This window comes from Oncorhynchus mykiss, chromosome 14, assembly GCF_057628025.1.
Source record: "Oncorhynchus mykiss isolate SJ-2025 chromosome 14, ASM5762802v1, whole genome shotgun sequence".
In the NCBI taxonomy this organism is placed as follows: domain Eukaryota; kingdom Metazoa; phylum Chordata; class Actinopteri; order Salmoniformes; family Salmonidae; genus Oncorhynchus; species Oncorhynchus mykiss.
Window position 1 is genome coordinate 34,772,440 of NC_143035.1, and position 23,685 is coordinate 34,796,124.

Here is a 23,685-nt window from a genome sequence, read left to right on the forward strand (position 1 = left end):
GTCATGATGTGGGGTGTAACTCCCTGGTCATGATGTGGGGTGTAATTCCCTGGTCATTATGTGGGGTGTAACTCCCTGGTCATGATGTGGGGTGTAACTCCCTGGCTGTGATGTAGGTGTAACTCCCTGGTCACGATGTGGGGTGTAACTCCCTGGTCATGATGTGGGGTGTTAGTCCCTGGCTGTGATGTGGGGTGTAACTCCCTGGCTGTGATGTGGGGTGTAATTCCCTGGCATGATGTGGGGTGTAACTCCCTGGTCATGATGTGGGGTGTAATTCCCTGGTCATGATGTGGGGTGTAATTCCCTGGCTATGATGAGGGGTGTAACTCCCTGGTCATGATGTGGGGTGTAACTCCCTGGTCATGATGTGGGGTGTAACTCCCTGGTCATGATGTGGGGTGTAACTCCCTGGCTGTGATGTAGGTGTAACTCCCTGGTCACGATGTGGGGTGTAACTCCCTGGCTGTGATGTGGGGTGTAACTCCCTGGTCATGATGTGGGGTGTTAGTCCCTGGCTGTGATGTGGGGTGTAACTCCCTGGCTGTGATGTGGGGTGTAATTCCCTGGCATGATGTGGGGTGTAACTCCCTGGTCATGATGTGGGGTGTAATTCCCTGGTCATGATGTGGGGTGTAATTCCCTGGCTATGATGAGGGGTGTAACTCCCTGGTCATGATGTGGGGTGTAACTCCCTGGTCATGATGTGGGGTGTAACTCCCTGGTCATGATGTGGGGTGTAACTCCCTGAATGTGATGTAGGTGTAACTCCCTGGTCACGATGTGGGGTGTAACTCCCTGGCTGTGATGTGGGGTGTAACTCCCTGGTCATGATGTGGGGTGTAACTCCCTGGCTGTGATGTGGGGTGTAACTCCCTGGCTATGGTGTGGGGTGTAACTCCCTGGCTATGATGTGGGGTTTAATTCCCTGACTATGATGAGGGGTGTAACTCCCTGGCTGTGATGTGGGGTGTAACTCCCTGACTATGATGAGGGGTGTAACCTCCTGGCTGTGATGTGGGGTGTAATTCCCTGGTCATGATGTGGGGTGTAACTCCCTGGTCATGATGTGGGGTGTGATTCCCTGGTCATGATGTGGGGTGTAATTCCCTGGCTATGATGAGGGGTGTAACTCCCTGGTCATGATGTGGGGTGTAACTCCCTGGCTGTGATGTGGGGTGTAACTCCCTGGTCATGATGTGGGGTGTAACTCCCTGGCTGTGATGTGGGATGTAATTGCCTGTGTTAAGGATACAGGTATCCTGTGTGTATTTCTTTTCTCTCCTTCTCCCCTCCTCACAGGTGACAATCATCATTCCCCAATCAGTCGCCAATCAGAAAACACCTTCTCCTTTTCTCCTACCCAATCACATCCTTTCCCTTGGTTTAAAAACCCAGTCAGTTGTTTTCTCTGGAGCTCCATCTCTGTGTCTCAATCAATCTCTTGCTCTCTTTAGATTGAGCTGTCTTTTTGCTCCTACAAGTCACATTTGTTCTGTATTATGTGAGTATGTTTTGGTTATGGTGTTTGACTGTTAGTTTGATGGTGGGAAAAGGGGCTACCAAAACAAGTTGCCCATGGGCCTACATTACCCGTAGGAATAATTTGTCTAAATACCCTAGTTAGAACTGGGCGTACCACCCGCTGTATTTTTGGTTAGTTAGTTAGCGTATTGAAGTAGGCTAGTCGTGGTTAGGGGTGTTTTTGGAGATTTGTTTCTTTCCTTGAGTCCAGCTCAGCCCCTTCCTTGTCGGCTGTCCCATAGGAGAACCCTTTGAAGAACCCGTTTTGGTTGCATTTAGAACCGTTTTGGTTCCCATGTAGAACCCTCTGCACAAAGGGTTCTATAAAGAACCCAAAAGTTTTTTATTTTTATTTTTTATTTTTTTTAACCTATAACCAAAAAAGGTTATCCTATGGGGACTCTTTTCTTCTAAATAGTCCTGGTCAAAAGTAGTGCACTACATAGGAAATAGGGTGTTTTTTTAAATTTTTTACATTGGCACTCTTTGCATAAGTTAGCTAAGCCAATTTATTCCATACACACACCAGACCTCGGTTCAAATCGAATTTGAGATCATTTAAAATACTTTTCTCTGGGTTTGATTGAACTTCCCTGGTGCAATGAAACCAATAAAATAGTCCTAAAAGTACAAATCCCGCTTTATACACAATGCTGGCTCAAGCAAACACACAAAGTATTTCAAATATTTAAACTACTATTTGAACCCAGGTCTGACACACACACACAGTCTCCTAGCATCAGGCAGAGTGTGAAGTAGGCTACATTAGGAGTGATGAGTCATAATGGTTGCTGTAGACAGACGGCTAGAATAAAGGTCACACATTGTTTAAGGCAGACGGCCATCTCTCTCTCTCACTCTCACTCTCTCCTCTCTCTCCCTTTCCCTTTGTTGTGGGCGTTCTACTGCACACCTCTGCCTCCGGGGCTTGACTGGGGCTGAGTGTCGGTTATTAATGAAGGAGAGAGGGAAGGGAGGTTAAGGAGGGGAGAACAGGTTGGATAGAATGGGGTGGATTGAAAGGGGTGAGGCAGTTGGGGAAGAAGGTGAGTGCTGGTGTCCCAGTAGGAACATGTCCATAGACATTTATCTAAGAGCAGTTTTACGCTTTTCACACTGTTTACAGATACGGTTTTGGGTTAGGTAAACTGATCCTAGATCTTTACCTCAGGGAGCACATTTTACTACCGGAAGCATAAGTCTTCATCCCAAATGGCACCCTATTCCCTATATAGTGCACTTTTTTTGTCTACAGATCTTCACCTTGAAGTTGACCTACTGCAGATGGTTGGAGTGGCTCTTGATGAGCAGCTGTATGAGGTCTGGGCGTGTGGACCGCAGGTAGGGTGTGGCAGGGTGTCCCAGTCCTCCACAGACCTGTGTGGATGTGACAGCGTGTCCCAGTCCTCCACAGACCTGTGTGGGTGTGACAGTGTGTCCCAGTCCTCCACAGACCTGTGTGGGTGTGACAGCGTGTTCCTGTCCTCCACAGACCGGTGTGACAGCGTGTCCCAGTCCTCCACAGACCTGTGTGACAGCGTGTCCCAGTCCTCCACAGACCTGTGTTGGTGTGACAGCGTGTCCCAGTCCTCCACAGACCTGTGTTGGTGTGACAGCGTGTCCCAGTCCTCCACAGACCTGTGTTGGTGTGACAGCGTGTCCCAGTCCTCCACAGACCTGTGTTGGTGTGACAGCGTGTTCCAGTCCTCCACAGACCTGTGTTGGTGTGACAGCGTGTTCCAGTCCTCCACAGACCTGTGTTGGTGTGACAGCTTTCCCAGTCCTCCACAGACCTGTGTGCAGGGTGAGGGGAAATCTAGGTTGAACTGGTCACCACATCCCTCTTGGCTCAAGGCTTTGCAGGGTTTGGCCTTCTGATGTGATGTCTTCACTTCATCCTGAAAAGTGGGAAATCTAAAAAAAAACAACAGAATATGATATATTTGATTCGAAATTCAGGCAATGAAATAAACAACTACCTGCCTGCCTCGTCATGATATTCAATGCACATAAATGTGTCTATATGCACGTTTTAATGTGTCTGTGTAATCATAGAGATTATAGCTTATATGCATTATAATAATGATATTATTATATAACAACATTGTTATAACAAAAACAGAGTGGTCAATCACACACTTTAGTGCACGCCATAATGTTAATTATTCAATCGGGATTTACATCAGCAACGTAAAATAGTGGCGCAGATTGTAGTTTAGAAGAACCCCGCTCGAGCCAATTCATAACAGTGAGTCAGTGGGCTGTGGGCTGTAGACATAATTTAAAAAAGCATTTTTAATAATAAGCTTGTTACTACTATCTGCTGCTGACTGCAACACTGAAATAACTGAGTCATAAACCAATGACAAAGTTGAACGAATAAGTTTGGTTATAGTACAGTAAGAAAAAAAAAATAGCAAAAGTACTTTTCTCGTTCAATTCGTCTGTGAAACGCCTTCCAGGAGGCCAGCCATTAGGACTGAGTGTATGTAGATAGTTGGCGAATTGCCGCTCAATCGCTGATAATATTCTGCCGCCCTAGGTGAGACAACTTCCGACACCCTCTTATTCCTGCTAAACTATGTACATACATCAGGGGTCAGCAATAGGTTTGACCTTGGGACAATTTTTTTCTCAGCTGAAAGTCTGAAGAACAGAACATAATAGCAGGTAATTCATAGGCCTAGGCTACAAATGAAACACAATTTTTAACACATCTGGTTAGTAGGCTATACAATCAGTTTAATGTCAATGTCATAACAGCCTAATATTTTCAATCTCATTACATTGATAAAATCACCAATTTCTCTATTAAATATGTTTTTAATATTTATTTGTGTGTTGATTGAGGAAAATCAGCTTGCAATCAACACAAAATGTTGAGAAAGACTCAAAATAATGAAAATAGACGTTTCAGGGAAGAATGGACAGAGAACTAGGCGTTCTTACCATATTTCTCCATGGCAAACCAGAGTATCTTGTTTGCAAATAATTCAATCTTAGACTTCCTTATGAATCTAAGCATGGCACTTTCAAAAGTTACCTTTCCACCCAGACAGAGGCTCTTCCGATGCAGAAAAATGTAAAGCTTCAACTGCTGGCTACTCGTCCGTTGTATAACCCAACAGCCAGTTTGACGTACTGCCAAATTCTCTAAAATGACTTTGGAGGCGGTTTATGGCAGAGAAATGAACATACTATTCTCTGGCAACAGCTCTGGTGGACATTCCTGCAGTCAACATGCCAATTGCACGCTCCCTCAAAACTTGAGACATCTGTGGCATTGTGTTGTGTGACAAAACGGCACATTTTAGAGTGGCCTTTTATTGTCCCCAGTACAAGGTGCACCTATGTAATGATCATGCTGTTTAATCTTGATATTGATGTGGATGGATTATCTTGGCAAAGGAGAAATTCTCACTAACAGGGATGTAAACAAATTTGTGCACAAAACATGAGAGAGAATATTTTGGGGATCTTTTATTTCAGCTCATGAAACATGGGACCAATACTTTACATGATGCATTTATATTTTTGTTCAGAATATTTCAGTGCAAGTCAAGCACTGCACCTGATCCAGGCAAATTGCAGACAATCTCTGAATTAGTAAAGCCTTCGGGTATTACTTTCTTAAATCACATCTATGTAGTTAGTTTTTAGTTTTAAAACGGGTAAAGAATTTACAGCCACACATTTAGAATGACAAACGATCTGTCATATTATCATAGGACATCAGTTCACAGTGAGGGATAAAGGCTTACAACGTTCAATTGCCTACACAGCGAGAGCAAGCTGAGGAGAGGCATACACTTGACATTTGAGTGGATAATTAGGCAAACCACGTTTTTATTTTATTGTTTGTTTGAAAGTCGATGCCATTGTTAGTCCTATGTTTGAACCTGCATTCATGGTCTAACTGCTAGGCCTGCAATAATAACCTTGGCCCCTACTCAAGTTGCATTACAGGTTGGGTTGTTCGAACCATAAACTGACACTTGTTAGAATAGAACGGACTAGGAAAAACTACATTTCTAACCTAATCGACACATTTTAATTTGCCTTTGTGCAGCTTTGAACAACATAGGCTACAAAATATGAACTGTGCAAAGGGTATTCACTGATCCGCTAAAAATGAAGGGAAGGAGACGAAACCAACGGAGGACACCAGCTTTAGACTATTTAGATGCACCCGCCCAAGTTCATCACACGCCGCCCACGTCACCTCCTCAGCTCCTCATCTCTCCTGCGCAGATCCGCCGCAATTTGAACCGTGTGAAGTCAGCATGAAAAACCACACATCGACAACCTAAACAAGTAATGCCAATATTCTTCTATTTTAGCTACAAGCTGTAGCACAGCACTTGTTGTGGCGATAAAAGGAGATCGCAAGCAAGCAAGCAAGCCACGTTTCTCCCCTTTAGCATCCGAATATCGTTTTTTTGTTGTTGTTGCAACGTCAACACCCTCCTGCTTGGCTAACTACATGATTATCTTCTTGATAAACAGGTAAATATCTCCAAAATGGTTTATCTTGATAACGTTTACATTCGCTAACTGGGTTCAGTTAGCTAGTTTGTTGGTGCTTGGTCGGAAAGCAGTCGCATTTTGTTTTTATATAAAAGCTATCCGGTGATCACGAATCTCCCCATTACAGTAATATTATACATGAGTCATTGGACAAAGTTGAGCTCCCCGACGGAAAAATAAACCGGTTAAAACAATATACAGTAAGTGTGTAGTTTGCATTTGTGTAATTATTTTTGATGTGGTGTGAAAATAGAGGGATTTAGCTCTGTTTTCAATGACATTTTTAGAATCGATTGACGTTTTAACGTTAGATGGACTATTTGTCTGTTTTCCGGAGCCGATATGCACCTTTTACAATGAACATTTTAACGTTCAATTAGTTACGGTCCTTTATCCTTTAGGCCAATATTGGGCTAGCTAGCTATGCTAATATAATATAGCTATGATTTAAAATACAAGATTGTACGAAATTAAGTTACGGAACATTTGCTGTGGTGTCCTAGTTACAGTAGCTATTAATCCAATGATTTATCCATTGCATAACATGTTATTAGTACGCATCCAATAAATACGTTTAGCTATGTGACGCGAAGCTAACCAAAGGACTTTCATGCCCTGGCTAACTAACTTATGATGTAACTTGTTTTCTGAGGTCGATGTAGTCCTGACAGTCCTAGAGGTCTCCAAAATGTTGCTTACTGTGACCAGCATGTCCTATCTGTGTCACTCATGATCATCTATTATGGCTTCGGGGTTACCCATGAAAGGATTTACAAACATCCTTTGTCATTCCAATACATTTGAAGAAGAGATGGGTAGGTAGCTAGGCAGGATCCTTGTGATCTGCTTTTAGCAACACTAGTATTTATATTGGCTTCAGAAAGCATTCATACCCCTTGACTTATTCCACATTTTGTTGTGTTGCAGCCTGCATTCAACATGGATTAAATATGTATTTTTCTCAACCATTTCTCACTCATGACAAAGTGAAAACAGGTTTTTAGAACATTTTGCGAATTTGGTGAAGTACAGAAATATCTAATCTTAAATACCTTGGGTTAAGTCTCTAAGAGCTTTCCACAAAGGATTGTGCAACATTTGCCCATTTATTATTTTCAAAATTCTTCAAGCTCTGTCAAATTAGTTGTTGATCATTGCTAGACAACCATTTTCAGGTCTTGCCATCGATTTTTGAAGTAGATTTAAGGCAAATGTAACTTGCCACTTAGGAACATTCACGGTCTTCTTTGTAAACAACTCCTGTGTAGATTTGGCCTTGTGTTTTAGGTTAATGTCCTGCTGGAAGGTGAATTCATCTCCCTGTATCTGGTGGAAAGCAGACAACCAGGTTTTCCTCTAGGATTTTACTTGTGCTTAGGTCCATTTTGTTTAAAAAAATGTATCCTGAAAAACTTCCAAATCCTTAACGATTACAAACATACCCACAACATGATGCAGCCACCACTATGCTTGGAAATTGTATTTATTTATTTATTTATTTATTTCACCTTTATTTAACCAGGTAGGCTAGTTGAGAACAAGTTCTCATTTGCAACTGCGACCTGGCCAATATAAAGTGTAGCAATTCGACACATACAACAACAGAGTTACACATGGAATAAACAAAACATAGTCAATCATACAGTAGAACAAAATAAAACAAAAAGTCTATATACAGTGAGTGCAAATGAGGTAAGTTAAGGAAATAAATAGGCCATGGTGGCGAAGTAATTACAATATAGCAATTAAACACTGGAATGGTAGATCGGCAGAAGATGAATGTGCAGGTAGAGATACTGGGGTGCAAAGGAGGAAAATAAATACCAGTATGGGGATGAGGTAGATGGGCTTTTTACAGATGGGCAATGTACAGGTGCAGCGATCTGTAAGCTGCTCTGACAGCTGGTGCTTAAAGCTAGTGAGGGAGATATGAGTCTCCAGCTTCAGTGATTTTTTTTTTTGCAATTCGTTCCAGTCATGTGGAGCAGAGAACTGGAAGGAAAGACGACCAAAGGAGGAATTGGCTTTGGGGGTGACCAGTGAGATATATCTGCTGGAGCGCATGCTACGAGTGGGTGCTGCTATGGTGACCAGTGAGCTGAGATGAGGCGGGGCTTTACCTAGCAGAGACTTGTAGATAACCTGTAGCCAGCCAGTGGGTTTGGCGACGAGTATGAAGCGAGGGCCAACCAACGAGCGCGTACAGGTCGCAATGGTGGGTAATGTATGGGGCTTTGGTGACAAAACGGATGGCACTGTGATAGACTGCATCCAGTTTGTTGAGTAGAGTGTTGGAGGCTATTTTATAGATGACATCACCGAAGTCGAGGATCGGTAGGATGGTCAGTTTTCCGAGGGTATGTTTGGCAGCATGAGTGAAGAATACTTTGTTGCAATATAGGAAGCCGATTCTAGATTTAATTTTGGATTGGGGATGCTTAATGTGAGTCTGGAAGGAGAGTTTACAGTCTAACCAGACCCAGGCATTTGTAGATGTCCACGTATTCTATGCTGGACAGGCAAGCAGGTGCGGGCAGTGATCGATTGAATAGCATGCATTTAGTTTTACTTGTGTTTAAGAGCAGTTGGAGGCCACGGAAGGAGAGTTGTATGGCATTGAAGCTCATCTGGATGTTAGTTAACACAGTGTCCAAAGAAGCAGTAGGGCAGATTTATTTTCAGAAATATATATGTGTATGTATGTGAAGCTGATGGGTAAGTAGATAGATTTATTATTTTTTTTTTGTTCATTATGTTTTTCCTTACAGCTTTTCAGAGTGTGATGGAGATATGTGTGATGTTAGTTAGGAAGGAGGGGTATGAAGTAGAGGTCGATCGATTATGATTTTTCAACGCCGATACCGATTATTGGAGGACCAAAAAAAGCGGATACCGATTAATCGGCCGATTTGAAGAAAAAAAATGTATTTGTAATTATGACAATTACAACAATACTGAATGAACACTTATTTTAACTTAATATAATACATCAATAAAATCAATTTTATTGATGAATAATGAAACATGTTCAATTAGGTTTAAATAATGCAAAAACAAAGTGTTGGAGAAGAAAGTAAAAGTGCAATATGTGCCATGTAAGAAAGCTAACGTTTCAGTTCCTTGCTCAGAACATGAGAACATATGAAAGCTGGTGGTTCCTTTTAACATGAGTCTTCAATATTCCAAATGTAAGAAGTTTTAGGTTGTAGTTATTATAGGAATTATAGGACTATTTGTCTCTATACGATTTGTATTTCATATACCTTTGACTATGTACTTATAGGCACTTTAGTATTGCCAGTATAGCTTCCGTCCCTCTCCTCGCCCCTTCCTGGGCTCGAACCAGGAACACATTGACAACAGCCACTCTCGAAGCAGCGTTACCCATGCAGAGCAAGGGGAACTAGTACTCCAAGTCTCAGAGCGAGTGACGTTTGAAACGCTATTAGCGCGTACCCCGCTAACTAGCTAGCCATTTCACATCGGTTACACCAGCCTCATCTCGGGAGTTGATAGGCTTGAAGTCATAAACAGCTCAATGCTTGAAGCACAGTGAAGAGCTGCTGGCAAAACGCAATGTAAGGCAGGTGGTTAGAGCTTCGATCTAGTAACCGGAAGGTTGCAAGTTCAAATCTCTGAGCTGACAAGGTACAAATCTGTTGCTCTGCCCTTGAACAAGACAGTTAACCCACCGTTCCTAGGCCGTCATTTAAAATAAGAATGTGTTCTTAACTGACTTGCCTAGTTAAATAAAGGTGTAAAAAAAATAATAATAATAATCAGCAAATCGCTGTCCAAAAAAATACCAATTACCGATTATTATGACAACTTGAAATCGGCCCGAATTAAATCGGCCATTCCGATTAATCGGCCGACCTCTACCATGAAAGGGTCATTGAGTGACATGCAAGAAATAGAACATTTTAGTTTTGGACCTTGTGATTTATTGAGAGGGGCTACTGCACATCAGCCCATTGACGAATCCTTCTCTTGGTGTGTATGACATCAATGTAATATTTACTGGCCTGTTTAATTTCTGTTTACTCTCTTGCCGTGGGAAACGAGATCCTTGTCATGCGCTCGTGAATAGTCTAGCTTATGACCTTTCTTGTTTGCTTTTTTTGGAATGTGAAACCATGCTAATGTCCTTTTTGTTTTGTTCCCAGACGAAGGACTTACAATGACACTAAAGGTCAAGCTGAGCTCAGTTTGTCTGGGTGTGGAGGGGATGACCTGTACTTCCTGTGTTCAGTCTATTGAGCAGCGCATTGGGGGTCTTCCTGGAGTCGTACACATCAAGGTGGGTGCGGTACAAATTTAGGAGAGGTTTCCCAGATCCAGATTAAGCCTAGTCCTGGACTCCCGTGAGCATGATTTGTGTTTATTTTTGTTGTTGTCCAGGACTAGGCGCAATCTGGGAAACTGACCCAATGTGTTTTAACACGTGTATCACAACTTTATAGGATAGGCCTTTGTGTGACATGTACATGTGTTAGATTATAACCTACACATCCAACTGATTTTACAGGATCTGAAGGATGTTTTCACCCTTACAGCTTTGTGCTCATCAATCTTTCACCTTTCAAACAGAATGTCTTCAAACTGCCAAGTCTGCATTTCCACCATAGACTTGACACCATTGCACAATTTCCAGAGATTTAAAATAGCGGAGTTTGCGTTTTTATTTTTATTTTTTTAAACAGTTTCAGAACATTTAAAAAAAAACTAGATGTGAAACTAACTAGCTAGAATTGAGAGAGCAGCAAAAAAACGTTTCCTTATTTTGTCTCTTACCAACTATAATTTGTATTTCATTTCACCTAACTAAATATCCCATTGCATCTGATTTCCAGGATGCATCCCAAATTGCTTTTGACCAAGGAATCGGGGAATAGGGTGTGATTTGGGATGCAGCTCAGCCTCCTCCTCTCCCCTAAGGGAGTGGCTTGTTTATATAGCTTAATTGATGATGAACAGTGATCCTTAATTCCGTGTAGCAGCTGTAATGATGTCCTAGATGGCAGTAAATGTGGCCTGGCCTTCTCTGTGTGTTTACCCCTCAGGCACAGGTTAATGCGGATATAATGTAATCGCGTTGTTCCTGACAGAGAGCTGGTCTTCACAGGACTGTCATTTGGTTATTGTGGGTCGATAACCGGCTGAACGGGTAGCAGACGGAGGCTGGGCAATGTCATCAGTTCCTTAAAGGGTCAAGGGACGTTAATGTGTGTTATTGTAAGAAACAGTACATGTCCTTTTTAAGTGAGGAGTGAATACATTGTTGTTGAATGTGGACGGTAGGCCTGTAGGATAGTTTTTGACCCTTGTCAAAGTTAAAAACAGTAGTAGACTGTATGAGGAAAGGACAGTCTCTCATTCACTCTCGCTCTCCCTGACACACACACACACACACTTAGGAAAACATAGATAATCTCTGGTACGTACACACACTTCCCTCCTGTGTTTTTAACTTGCATTTCAGTCAGGGCTGAGTGGTCATGTGATGGCGTCAGTTAATCACAAGTTTCCGTGTGTGTGTGAGATATGGGTTCTTTGTATTGCTACTAGAACATGCTGGAAGCTTCTGAGGCCAATGCACTCCTCTTTATATACAGTACCAACCAATCAAAAGTTGGAACACACTTATTCATTTTTATTTTTGACTATTTCTACATTGTAGAATAATAGTGAAGACATCAAAACTATGAAATAACACACATGGAATAATGTAGTTAAACAAATCAAAGGTATATTTTATATTCTTCAAAGTAGCCACCGTTTGCCTTGATGACAGCTTTGCACACTCTTGGCATTCTCTCAACCAGCTTCACCTAGAATGCTTTTCCAACAGTCTTGAAGGAGTTCCCACATATGCTGAGCACTTATTGGCTGCTTTTCCTTCACTCTGCGGTCCGACTCATCCCAAACCACCTCAATTGGGTTGAGGTCGGGTGATTGTGGAGGTTCACTTACTCTGCATCTCACAAGTTCTCGCAGGTAGAACCAAAAATCTAATTTGGACTCATCAGACCAAGTGACAGATTTCCACCGGTCTAATGTCCATTGTTCATGTTTCCTGGCTCAAGCCAGTCTTTTCTTCTTAGTGGTGTCCTTTAGTAGTGGTTTCTTTGCAGCAATTCGACCATGAAGGCCTGATTTGCAAAGTCTCTGAACAGTTGATGTTGATGTGTCTGTTACTTGAACTCTGAAGCGTTTATTTGGGCTGAAATTTCTGAGGCTGGTAAACTTATCTTATGATGAACTTATCCTCTGCAGCAGAGGTAACTCTGGGTCTTCCTTTCCTGTGGCGGTCCTCATGAGAGCCAGGTAACTCTAATGAACTTATCCTCTGCAACAGAGGTAACTCTGGGTCTTCCTTTCCTGTGGAGGTCCTCATGAGAGCCAGTTTCATCATAGCGCCTGATGGTTTGTGCGACTGCACTTGAAGAAACATTCAAACTCTTGAAATGTTCCGTATTGACTGACCTTCATGTCTTCAAGTAATAATGGACTGTTGGTTCCCTTTGCTTATTTGAGCTGTTCTTGCCATAATACGGACTTGGGTCTTTTACCAAATAGGGCTATCTTCTGTATACCACCCCTACCTTGTCACAACACAACTGATTGGCTCAAACGCATTCCGAAGGAAAGAAATTCCACAAATTAACTTTTAACAAGGCACACCTGTTAATTTGGATCCGCTCCTTGTTTTTCAATGTTTGCCTAAAATGACATTCCCAACTCAAACTGCCTGTAGCTCAGGACCTGAAGCAAGGATATACATATTCTTGATACCATTTGAAAGGAAACACTTTAAAGTTTGTGGAAATGTTAAATGACTGTAGGAGAATATAACCCATTAGATCTGGTAAAAGATAATACAAAGAAAAAACATGTTTTTTTTTCATCTTTGAATTTCCTTATAAAGGCCATAATGTGTTATTCCAGCCCAGGTGTATTTTAGATCAATACTGCCCAAAGGTGCCTAATTGGTTAATTAATACACGTTCATGTTCAAAACTGTGCTCTCTCTCCTCAAACAATAGCATGGTATTATTTCACTGTAATAGCTACTGTAAATTGGACAGTGCAGTTAGATTAACAAGAATTTAAGCTTTCTGCCAATATCAGATGTGTCTATGTCCTGGGAAAGGTTCTTGTTACTTACAACCTCATGGTAATCGCATTAGCATACGTTAGCTCAACCGCCCTGAAGGGGGGGCGACGGGGGTGGGCGATGTTAATTGAAATGCATTCCAGGTGACTTCCTCTTGAAGCTGCACAAGGATCATCTTCAGACAACTTGTTTATGTGGAATAGATTTGATGTCCTATTGATCGTAGCTTCGTATGGTTTTAGTAACCGTCTCAGTGTATGTGATTTCAGCCATGAATCTCAGAATTGTGCTGATTTTACATAATAACCATGACATGACCATTTTTTTTATGGCTGTTAATGACTGCATGTCTCCATGGCATGATTTTATAACAGCTGTATAATTCTGTTTAGTTTCAAAGCCTAGTTTTAGAAACTGCATTACTGTATATCAGCTCTCACTTCTGTTCATTTCAGTATAAAGGTTTTTTAAATTATTCTGTTTGTCATTTTTTTCTGGTAGGTGTCTCTGGAGCTGAAGAATGCCAGCATCATCTTCGACCACAGCCATCACACCCCAGAGTCCCTGGCTGAGGCCGTGGAGGACATGGGGCTTGACTCCATCCTCTCAGACACTACCACTTCCTCCGTGGTGCTCACGGAGACCCAGCTGGTCCCCACCCCAGCCCTTCTCACCCCCGAAGCCCAACAGGAGGCTCTGACCAGGCTAGCTCAGCTCCAGGGGGTCCTAGAGGTCCAGGAGAACAAGGACCAGAGGGGGGTGTCTGTTACCTTCATCCCTGCCCTGATCAGTGTAGTGCAGCTGGGGGAGGTGGTTAGTAGCTTGGCCCCACTCCTGGAGGTCCCTACATCCAATAGCCCAACAGAGGAAACTCTGGTCTCAGTCCCAGCTCCTGCCACAGTTTTAGCCACAGTCACAGTGTCAGCCCCGGCCACATCCTCACAGCCTCAGCTGGTGAAGATGCGGATCGAGGGCATGGTCTGTCTGTCCTGCACCACCACCATCGAAGGGAAGATTGGCAAGCTCAAAGGAGTTGAGAAAATCAAAGGTAACTTTGTTACTTTGTATTGCGTAGTCGTCATCGGTTTTACACTGAAGGCCATTTATCATTTGATCGTGAATCAATGAGTTCTGATCGAGTGTAGTGCTGATCTTGCTAAAGGTTCGATGCAGCTGTTTTAATCTCAATATCAAATCATTTCTTGGTAACAATGAAGTGCCTTACTGTGATTTGCTTTCAATTAAAATGGTAAAAAAAGAAACAAAAATAGCTTCTTAGCGAAGAGCAATTTCTCAAGCAAGAATTTAGCTCGGATTGTCTGGCAGTGGTCTGAGCGGGGAGGGGAAAACGGAAATTATTGGCAGAGATGTTGAACTCTCTTTTCTTATTGATCTATTAACTACACTGAACAAAAATATAAACTCAACATGTAAAGTGTTGGTCCCATGTTTCATGAGCTGAAATAGAAGAGAAACACAACGCCACACCTGTCTCATGTTTTTAGGCAGCGTGAAATTGGCATGTTGACTGCAGGAATGTCCACCAGAGCTGTTGCCATGGTATTTAGTGTTCATTTCATAAGCCGCCGCCACCGTCAATTTACAGAATGTGTCAGTACGCCAACCGGCCTCACAACCGCAGACCACGTGGAACCACGGCAGCCCGGGACCTCCACATCCGGCTTCTTCCCCTGCGGGATCATCTGAGGGGGTGCTGAGGAGTATTTCTGTCTGTAATAAATCGTTTTTATTGGGGGGGGGGGGGGACTCATTCTGATTGGCTGGGCCAGCCTCCAATGTGGGGCCCAAGCCCACCCAGGGCTGCGCCCCTGCCCAGTGATGTGGAATCCATAGATTAGGGCTTAATGAATTGACTTAAACATTGACTGATTTCCTTCTGTGAACTGTCACTCAGTAACATCTTAGAAATTGTTGTTTTTATATATTTTTTTAAAAGTATAATTTACCAGCTGGTGATGTCATCAGGCAGGACCAAAATTCCATCCAGCTAAAACAGGCTGAAACTTCTTTTCAAACAGCTGTTTTCACAATTTCACAGTATTATTCCAATCTCATAGTGGTGTGTGTGTGGAAAATAAAAATTGACTGCACTGGTCCTGTATCTGACTTTGCATTCTATAGCGATGAATGAATATGGGAAGTTGTAATAGTCTAGTATTCTCACTTAACATTAACTTGCATTTCAGGGTCAGGAATAATCTGTAAAAAAAAAAAAAACTATCTCCTGTTTTTCTGTCCTCAACACAGTGATACTTTTGGATTCCTGGAGATTATCATTTATGAATGTTTCCCTTGTGTGTTCTCCGCCAGTGGTTCTAGACTCCCAGGAGGCCACTGTTCTCTACCTGCCGTACCTCATCACTATCGAAGACATCATCGCCCAGATCGCCAAGGCAGGCTTCAAAGCCACACCCAAGTCCAAGCCCCGCCCCCTGCAGCTGTCCGTCAGTGAGATGGAGCGGTTGCTAAGCGCTGCCCTATCACCCCCACCACCAGTGGAATGTTCCACCGAGGATTCTGAGGTGTCCACAGACTCGGCCCAGACTACCCTCAGGGTGACAGGCATGCACTGCCGCTCCTGTGTGGTAAACATCCAGGATAACATCTCCAAGCTGGCTGGGGTGACCTCCATAGAGGTATTGTTGGAGAGCGAGAGCGCCTCCATCCACTACGACCCGGGGAGAGTGACTGTGTCTGGGCTACAGCAAGCCATCGAGGCCCTGCCACCGGGGACGTTTAAAACCCAACCCTGGAGCTCTACCTCTGGAGGTGTTAGCCCTACATCCACCACACCGCCACCGTCGTCCCAGGCCGGCCTCTCCTCCACCCAGCCCTGCTACAGCCAGCCTCTGACGACCACGGCCCTAATCCATATCGAGGGGATGACCTGTGGGTTCTGTGTTCAGTCCATCGAGGGGATGCTTTCTCAGAGGAAAGGGGTGCGGTCAGCCAAAGTGTCGCTGGCCAATCACAGAGGGGCGTTTGAGTACGACCCTCTCCTCACCCAACCAGAGGAGCTCAGAGAGGCCATAGAGGACATGGGATTTGATGCCTTCCTGCCTGGTGAGTTGATGGGCGGTTTGTATTATTTTTATCCTCCTAACTAGGGTTTCAAAATTCAGCCAGTACGTTCCCAGGTTTTTCAGAGATCCTGGTTGGGAGGATTCCCTCTCTCCTTATTCTGGGAATCATACAACAGGAATTTCTGTCTTTGTGGAAGTTTCTGGAAATTTGCAACCCTACACCTAATAATATCTCTAGCCTAAAGGCTGTGCTGTGAAGCAAAACAAATGAATCTGTGTCTATTTTGTTACTCATGTAAACTTCCCAGAACAATAGCTGAAGAACAGCCATAGAAAGCAGAATGAGAAACTGACGTGAAATGGAAACTCATTGTTGCTACATTGTCCTTTTTTTAGAAACCAACTCCCTGTTGACCGTCCCGGTTATCAGTCCCCCCTCGCCCCCTTCCCTGTCCCCTTCCCCCGCCCCTGTCAAGGAGAAGGAGCTGGACAGCGACACAGAGAGGGGCGCTGCACAGTGTGTTAAGGGGGCCCCAAACACCCTCGCTAAATGCTTCATCCAGATTGGTGGAATGACCTGTGCGTCCTGTGTGGCCAACATTGAGAGGAACCTGAAGAATGAACATGGTGAGAGGAGATTATGTTCATTTAGGGCATGCAAATGATTTACTCCCTGTTTCAGTCCATTTTCTTTGGTAATTAACACAACCCGGTACTGACTACTGATGGGAACTATAGTGTCGATCTATCAGGAACACTGACATAGAGCCTGTTCTTTACAGAAGCTAGCTGTCGTATCTGGTACGGAAAAGTGCCATAAATGGTGTCAGTTTAAGATTTACGATGGCAGTTTTTAAGTAACATGGGAGGAACGTGTAGGGTGTTATGAAGGCCGTGGACTTCTACCTGGTCAGGAAACCCCAGGCCTTTAGTAAAGGCATTAATCACTTGTATATTTACTCTTGTCTCCCTTTAGCACCAAACTCATGTATCAGTTCGATAGGAAAGTGATTAAAATGGCTATGTTGCATTAGTCTTAACATTGTCCTGCGTTCCTCTGTGCAGGTATCTACTCTGTGCTGGTGGCCCTGATGGCTAGTAAGGCTGAGGTCCGTTATAACCCTGAGGTGATGGACCCTCTGAAGATAGCAGAGTATGTCAGAGAGTTGGGCTTCACTGCTTCTGTCATGGAGAACTATGAGGGTTCTGATGGAAGTCTGGAACTTGTGGTGAGTGTTCTGATTCTCATCACCACACCATAATGGTGTGATTTGGTGTTCTGATTCTCATCACCACACCATAATGGTGTGATTTGGTGTTCTGATTCTCATCACCACACCATAATGATGTGATTTGGTGTTCTGATTCTCATCAACACACCATAATGGTGTGATTTGGTGTTCTGATTCTTATCAACACACCATAATGGTGTGATTTGGTGTTCTGATTCTCATCAACACACCATAATGGTGTGATTTGGTGTTCTGATTCTCATCAACACACCATAATGGTGTGATTTGGTGTTCTGATTCTCATCAACACACCATAATGGTGTGATTTGGTGTTCTGATTCTCATCAACACACCATAATGGTGTGATTTGGTGTTCTGATTCTCATCAACACACCATAATGGTGTGATTTGGTGTTCTGATTCTCATCAACACACCATAATGGTGTGATTTGGTGTTCTGATTCTCATCAACACACCATAATGGTGTGATTTGGTGTTCTGATTCTCATCAACACACCATAATGGTGTGATTTGGTGTTCTGATTCTCATCACCACACCATAATGGTGTGATTTGGTGTTCTGATTCTCATCAACACACCATACTGGTGTGATTTGGTGTTCTGATTCTCATCACCACACCATAATGGTGTGATTTGGATGAATCTCACAATCATGATGTTTTATAGGGCTAGGGATATTTCCACTGCCTCTGTTCCCTCTTGAATAATCCCAGATTGTCTCTGTGCTATACCCCTGCTAGATGTCCCCTTTTCAACAGTACATTCTCCTCTCCACCTCTCTCCAGGTCAGGGGAATGACTTGTGCCTCCTGCGTTCACAAAATAGAGTCCAGCCTGATGAGAGAGAACGGTATCGTCTACGCCTCTGTTGCCCTGGCAACCAACAAAGCCCACATCAAGTACGACCCGGAGGTGACGGGACCGAGAGACGTCATCAAACTCATAGAGGTACTTCATTATTTATTTTTTTCAATCATTCATTAATTTGTTCATCCCAACTGGGTCATCCAACCCCTCTCCTCTGCCCTTCATGACAATGTGATATCAGTTTCTTTACCTAGTAAAATAAAGGGTTACATTTTATTCATTCATTTTATCTGTTTATCAGAACCTGGGCTTCGAGGCATCTCTGGTGAAGAGGGATCGTACCGGCAGTCACCTGGACCACAGCAGAGAGATCACACAGTAATGGAAGGGAATGGGAGGTGTGGGATAACGGGCGGCAGTAGTTCAGCTGCTTGGGTTTTTTCCTCACTGGCTATGTAGACGAGATTACTCGTCTGTCTCCATCTCCATACCACCTCCTCTCTCTCTCTCTTCTCCCAGATGGAGGAAGTCGTTCCTGGTCAGCCTGTTCTTCTGCGTCCCAGTCATGGGGATGATGACCTACATGATCATAGTAGATCACCAGATCAGCATGTCTCACCAGCACAACGCCACCGCACAGGACCGGGAACACTATCACTCCACCATGTTCCTGGAGAGACAGCTGCTACCAGGCCTCTCCATCATGAACCTGATTTCATTCCTCTTCTGTGTCCCTGTACAGGTAGGAGAAAAAGAGGGAGGGATAGATGGGGAGGGAGGGAGGGATAGATGGGGAGGGAGGGAGGGATAGATGGGGAGGGAGGGAGGGAGGGATGGGGAGGGAGGGAGGGATAGATGGGGAGGGAGGGAGGGATAGATGGGGAGGGAGGGAGGGATAGATGGGGAGGGAGGGATGGATAGATATATGGAGGGATAGAGGATAGATGGGGAGGGAGGGAGGGATAGATGGGGGGGAGGGATAGCTGGAGAGGGAGGGATGAGGAGGGAGGGATAGATGGGGAGAGAGGGATAGATAGATGTATGGAGGGGGAGGGATAGAGGATAGATGGAGAGGGAGGGAGGGATAGATGAGAGAGTGGCGTATAGACTGGGAGGGAGGGAACAGTCACTAGGGGCGTATAGACTGGGAGGGAGGGAACAGTCACTAGGGGCGTATAGACGGGGAGGGAGGGAGGGATCAGTCATTTGGGCATATAGACGGGGAGGGAGGGAACAGTCATTTGGGGCGTATAGACGGGAGGGAGGGAACAGTCAAGAGTGCAAGGTTATAGAACATTTAGATATAAATATATTATGTAGAACAAACAAGACTCTGTTGAATAGAATAGATCATATCAGACTGAATAAGCCCCTGATTTAAAATTAGATTTACATTTTATATACAGTGCCTTCGGAAAGTATTCGGACCCCTTGATTTTTCCACATTTTGTTACGTTACAGCCTTATTCTAAAATTAATTACATACTTTTTTTAAATCCTCAACAATCTACGCACAATACCTCCATAATGACAAAGCAAAAACAGGTTTTTAGAATTTTTTGCAAATTTATATAAAACATTTTTTTTTTTTAAACGGAGACCTTGTTTACATAATTATTCCGACTTTTTGCTATGAGACTCGATATTGAGCTCAGGTGCGTCCTGTTTCCATTGACCATTGAGATGTTTCTACAACTTGATTGGAGACCACCTATGGTAAATTCAAGTGACTGAACATGATTTGGAAAGGCACACACCTGTCTATATAAGGTCCCACAGCTCCGAGACATGATTGTATCGAGGCACAGATCTGGAGAAGGGTAGCCAAAAAATGTCTACAGCATTGAAGGTCCCTAAGAACACAGTGACCTCATCATTCTTAAATAGAAGAAGTTTGGAACCACCAAGACTCTTCCTATAGCTGGCCACTAGGGCGAACTGAGCAATCGGGGGAGAAGGACCTTGGTCAGGGAGGTGACCAAAACCAGATGGTCACTCTGACAGAGATCCAGAGTTCCTCTGTGGAGATGGGAGAACCTTCCAGAAGGTCAACAATCTCTGCAGTACTCCACCAATCAGGCCTTTATGGTAGATTGACCAGACGGAAGCCCTTTCTCAGTAAAAGGCACATGACAGCACGCTTGGAGTTTCCTTAAAGACACTCAGACTATGAGAAACAAGATTCTCTGGTCTGATGAAACCAAGATTGAACTCTTCGGCCTGAATGCCAAGCGTCACCTCTGGAGGCAATCTGGCACCATCCTTATGGTGAAGCATGGTGGCACCATCCTTATGGTGAAGCATGGTGGCACCATGCTTTGGAGATGTTTTTCAGCGGCAGGGACTGGGAGACTAGTCATGATCAAGAGGAAGCTGAACGGAGTCAAGTACAGAGATCCTTGATGAAAACTTGCTCCTGGGCGCTCAGGACCTTGGACTGGGCCGAAGGTTCACCTTCCAACAGGACAGCGACCCTAAGCACACAGCCAAGACAACGCAGGAGTGGTGTCGGAACAAGTCTCTGAATGTCCTTGAGTGGCCCAGCCAGAGCCCAGACTTGAACCCGATCGAACATCTCTGGAGAGACTTGAAAATGGCTGTGCAGCGACATTCCCATCCAACCTGACAGAGCTTGAGAGGATCTGCAGAGAAGAATGGGTGAAACTCCCCAAGTACAGGTGTGCCAAACTTGTAGCGTCATACCCAAGAAGACTCGAGGCTGTAATCAATGCCAAAGGTTCTTCAACAAAGTACTGAGTAAATCGTCTGAATACTTGTGTAAATGTTTTTTATATTTAGTGAATTAGCAAACATTTCAAAAACCTGATTTTGCTTTGTCATTATGGGGTATTGTGATGTCATTATGGGGTATTGTGATGTCATTATGGAGTATTGTGATGTCGTTATGAGGTATTGTGTGTACATTGATGAGCAAAAAAAAACAATTATGGAAAAAGTTAAGCAGTTTGAATACTTTCCGAAGGCACTGTATACCAAAGTATGTGGACACACCTTCAAATTAGTGGATCTGGCTATTTCAGCCACACGTTGCTAACGGGTATAAAATCGAACACACACCCATGCAATCTCCATAGACAAACATTGGCAGTGGAATGGTCTTACTGAAGAGCTCAGTGACTTTTTAACGTGGCACCGTCATAGAGTACCACATTTCCAATAAGGATGCCCTGCTAAAGCTGCCCCAGTCAACTGTAAGTACTGTTATTGTGACGTGGAAACATCTAAGAGCAACAACGGCTCAGCCGCAAAGTGGTAGGCCACACAAGCTCACAGAACGGGACCGCTGAGTGCTGAAGCGTGTAAAAATGGTCTGTCCTCATTTGCAACATTCACTGCCGAGTTCCAAAATACTTCTGGAAGCTGCTTCAGCACAAGAGCTGTTCGTCAGAAGCTTCATGAAATGGGTCTCCATGGACGAGCAGCCGCACACAAGCCTAAGATCACCATTCGCAATGCCAAGCGTCGGCTGGACTAGTGTAAAGCTCGCCGCCAGACTCAGGAGCAGTGGAAATGCGTTCTCCGGAGTGATGAATCCCAATTTATCATCTGGCAATCCGACGGACGAATCTGGGTTTGGCGGATGCCTGGAGAACTCAAACTGCCTGAATGCATAGTGCAAAACTACAAAGTTAGGTGGAGACGGAATAATGGTCTGGGGCTGTTTTTCATGTTTCAGGCTAGGCCCATTAGTTCCAGTGAAGGGAAATCTTAATGCTACAGCATGCAATGACATTCTAGACGATTCTGTGCTTCCAACTTTGTGGCAACAGTTTGGGGAAGGCCCTGTCCTGTTTCAGCATGACAATGCCCCACGTGCACAAAGCGAGGTCCTTACAGAAATGGTTTGTTGAGATCGGTGTGGAAGAACTTGAATGGCCTTCAGAGCCCTGACCTCAACCCCATCGAACACCTTTGGGATGAATTGGAACACTGACTACGAGCCAGGCCTAATCGCCCAACATCTGTGCCCGACCACACTAATGCTCTTGTGGCTGAATGGAAGCAAGTCACTGCCACGATGTTCCAACATCTAGTGGAAATCCTTCCCAGAAGAGTGGAGGCTGTTATAGCAGCAAAGGGGTGGACCAACTCCATATTAATACCCATCATTTTGGAATGAAATATTCGACTAGCAGGTGTCCACATACTTTTGGAAATCTCGTGTATCTTTCTAAGTAACACAATACTTAATTAAATAAATCACAATTTGTGACTCAAGTGTGGAAGTCATTTCCTAATCAAACCTGAAATGAATATTTTTCCTGATTTTTAAGATCTAACTTTCTTGTCTTTAGTTTATTGGCGGCCGCTACTTCTACACCCAAGCCTACAAGGCCCTGAAACACAAAACCGCCAACATGGACGTGCTCATCGTGCTGGCCACCTCCATAGCCTTCACCTACTCCGTGGTCATCCTCATGGTCGCCATGATAGAGAGGGCAAAGGTCAACCCCATCACCTTCTTTGACACGCCCCCCATGCTCTTTGTCTTCATCTCCCTGGGGCGCTGGCTGGAGCAGATCGCCAAGGTACTGAACCTATATATCTCTTTTTATTTAACCTTTTTATTTAACTAGGCAAGTCGATTAAGAACAAATTCTCCTGACCTGCTCTGTCGCTATAGCAACCATATACTCCTGACCTGCTCTGTCGCTATAGCAACCATATACTCCTGACCTGCTCTGTCGCTAACGCAACCATATACTCCTGACCTGCTCTGTCGCTAACGCAACCATATACTCCTGACCTGCTCTGTAGCTAACGCAACCATATACTCCTGACCTGCTCTGTCGCTAACGCAACCATATACTCCTGACCTGCTCTGTCGCTATTGCAACCATATACTCCTGACCTGCTCTGTCGCTAACGCAACCATATACTCCTGACCTGCTCTGTCGCTAACGCAACCATATACTCCTGACCTGCTCTGTCGCTATAGCAACCATATACTCCTGACCTGCTCTGTCGCTATAGCAACCATATACTCCTGACCTGCTCTGTCGCTATAGCAACCATATACTCCTGACCTGCTCTGTCGCTATAGCAACCATATACTCCTGACCTGCTGTCGCTATAGCAACCATATATTCCTGCTCTGTCTCCCTCCTCCAGAGTAAGACGTCAGAGGCTCTGTCCAAGCTGATGTCCCTCCAGGCCAGCGAGGCCACGGTGGTCACGCTCAACACGGACATGTCTGTACTCAGGTACTTCCTTAAAGAGCTCCTGTTTCTAGACCTGGAATTGGATAGCCTGGGTGTTTCTGGTCATAACCAAAACCGTTTCTGGCCCTGAGATTAGGAATTGGATAAGGTAGGCTGAGAGCTCCTGTTTCTAGACCTGGAATTGGATAGACTGGGTGTTTCTGGTCATAACCAAAACCGTTTCTGGCCCTG

General features: G+C 44.1%; 1 protein-coding gene across 6 annotated transcripts in view; it reads left to right on the plus strand.

Annotated features, from left to right (window-relative positions):
- Positions 1-1,416: 1,416 nt before the first annotated feature.
- LOC110489175 (copper-transporting ATPase 1) overlaps positions 1,417-23,685 on the plus strand; it is a 33,873-nt gene continuing 11,604 nt past the window's right edge. For 2 of the 6 annotated variants that reach the window (XM_090198817.1, XM_090198822.1), the window contains exons 1-11: positions 5,570-6,030; positions 10,218-10,351; positions 13,670-14,216; positions 15,500-16,252; positions 16,609-16,839; positions 17,278-17,441; positions 18,251-18,412; positions 18,573-18,649; positions 18,791-19,013; positions 22,588-22,821; positions 23,405-23,496. In XM_090198817.1, the coding sequence (XP_090054943.1) occupies positions 10,232-10,351; positions 13,670-14,216; positions 15,500-16,252; positions 16,609-16,839; positions 17,278-17,441; positions 18,251-18,412; positions 18,573-18,649; positions 18,791-19,013; positions 22,588-22,821; positions 23,405-23,496 (2,603 nt within the window). In that variant the 5' untranslated portion in view covers positions 5,570-6,030; positions 10,218-10,231. Of the gene's footprint in view, positions 1,505-5,569; positions 6,252-10,217; positions 10,352-13,669; positions 14,217-15,499; positions 16,253-16,608; positions 16,840-17,277; positions 17,442-18,250; positions 18,413-18,572; positions 18,670-18,790; positions 19,014-22,587; positions 22,822-23,404; positions 23,497-23,685 lie in introns of those variants that run through there. The other 4 variants (XM_090198821.1, XM_090198819.1, XM_090198820.1 and 1 more) reach the window with 4 other exon arrangements.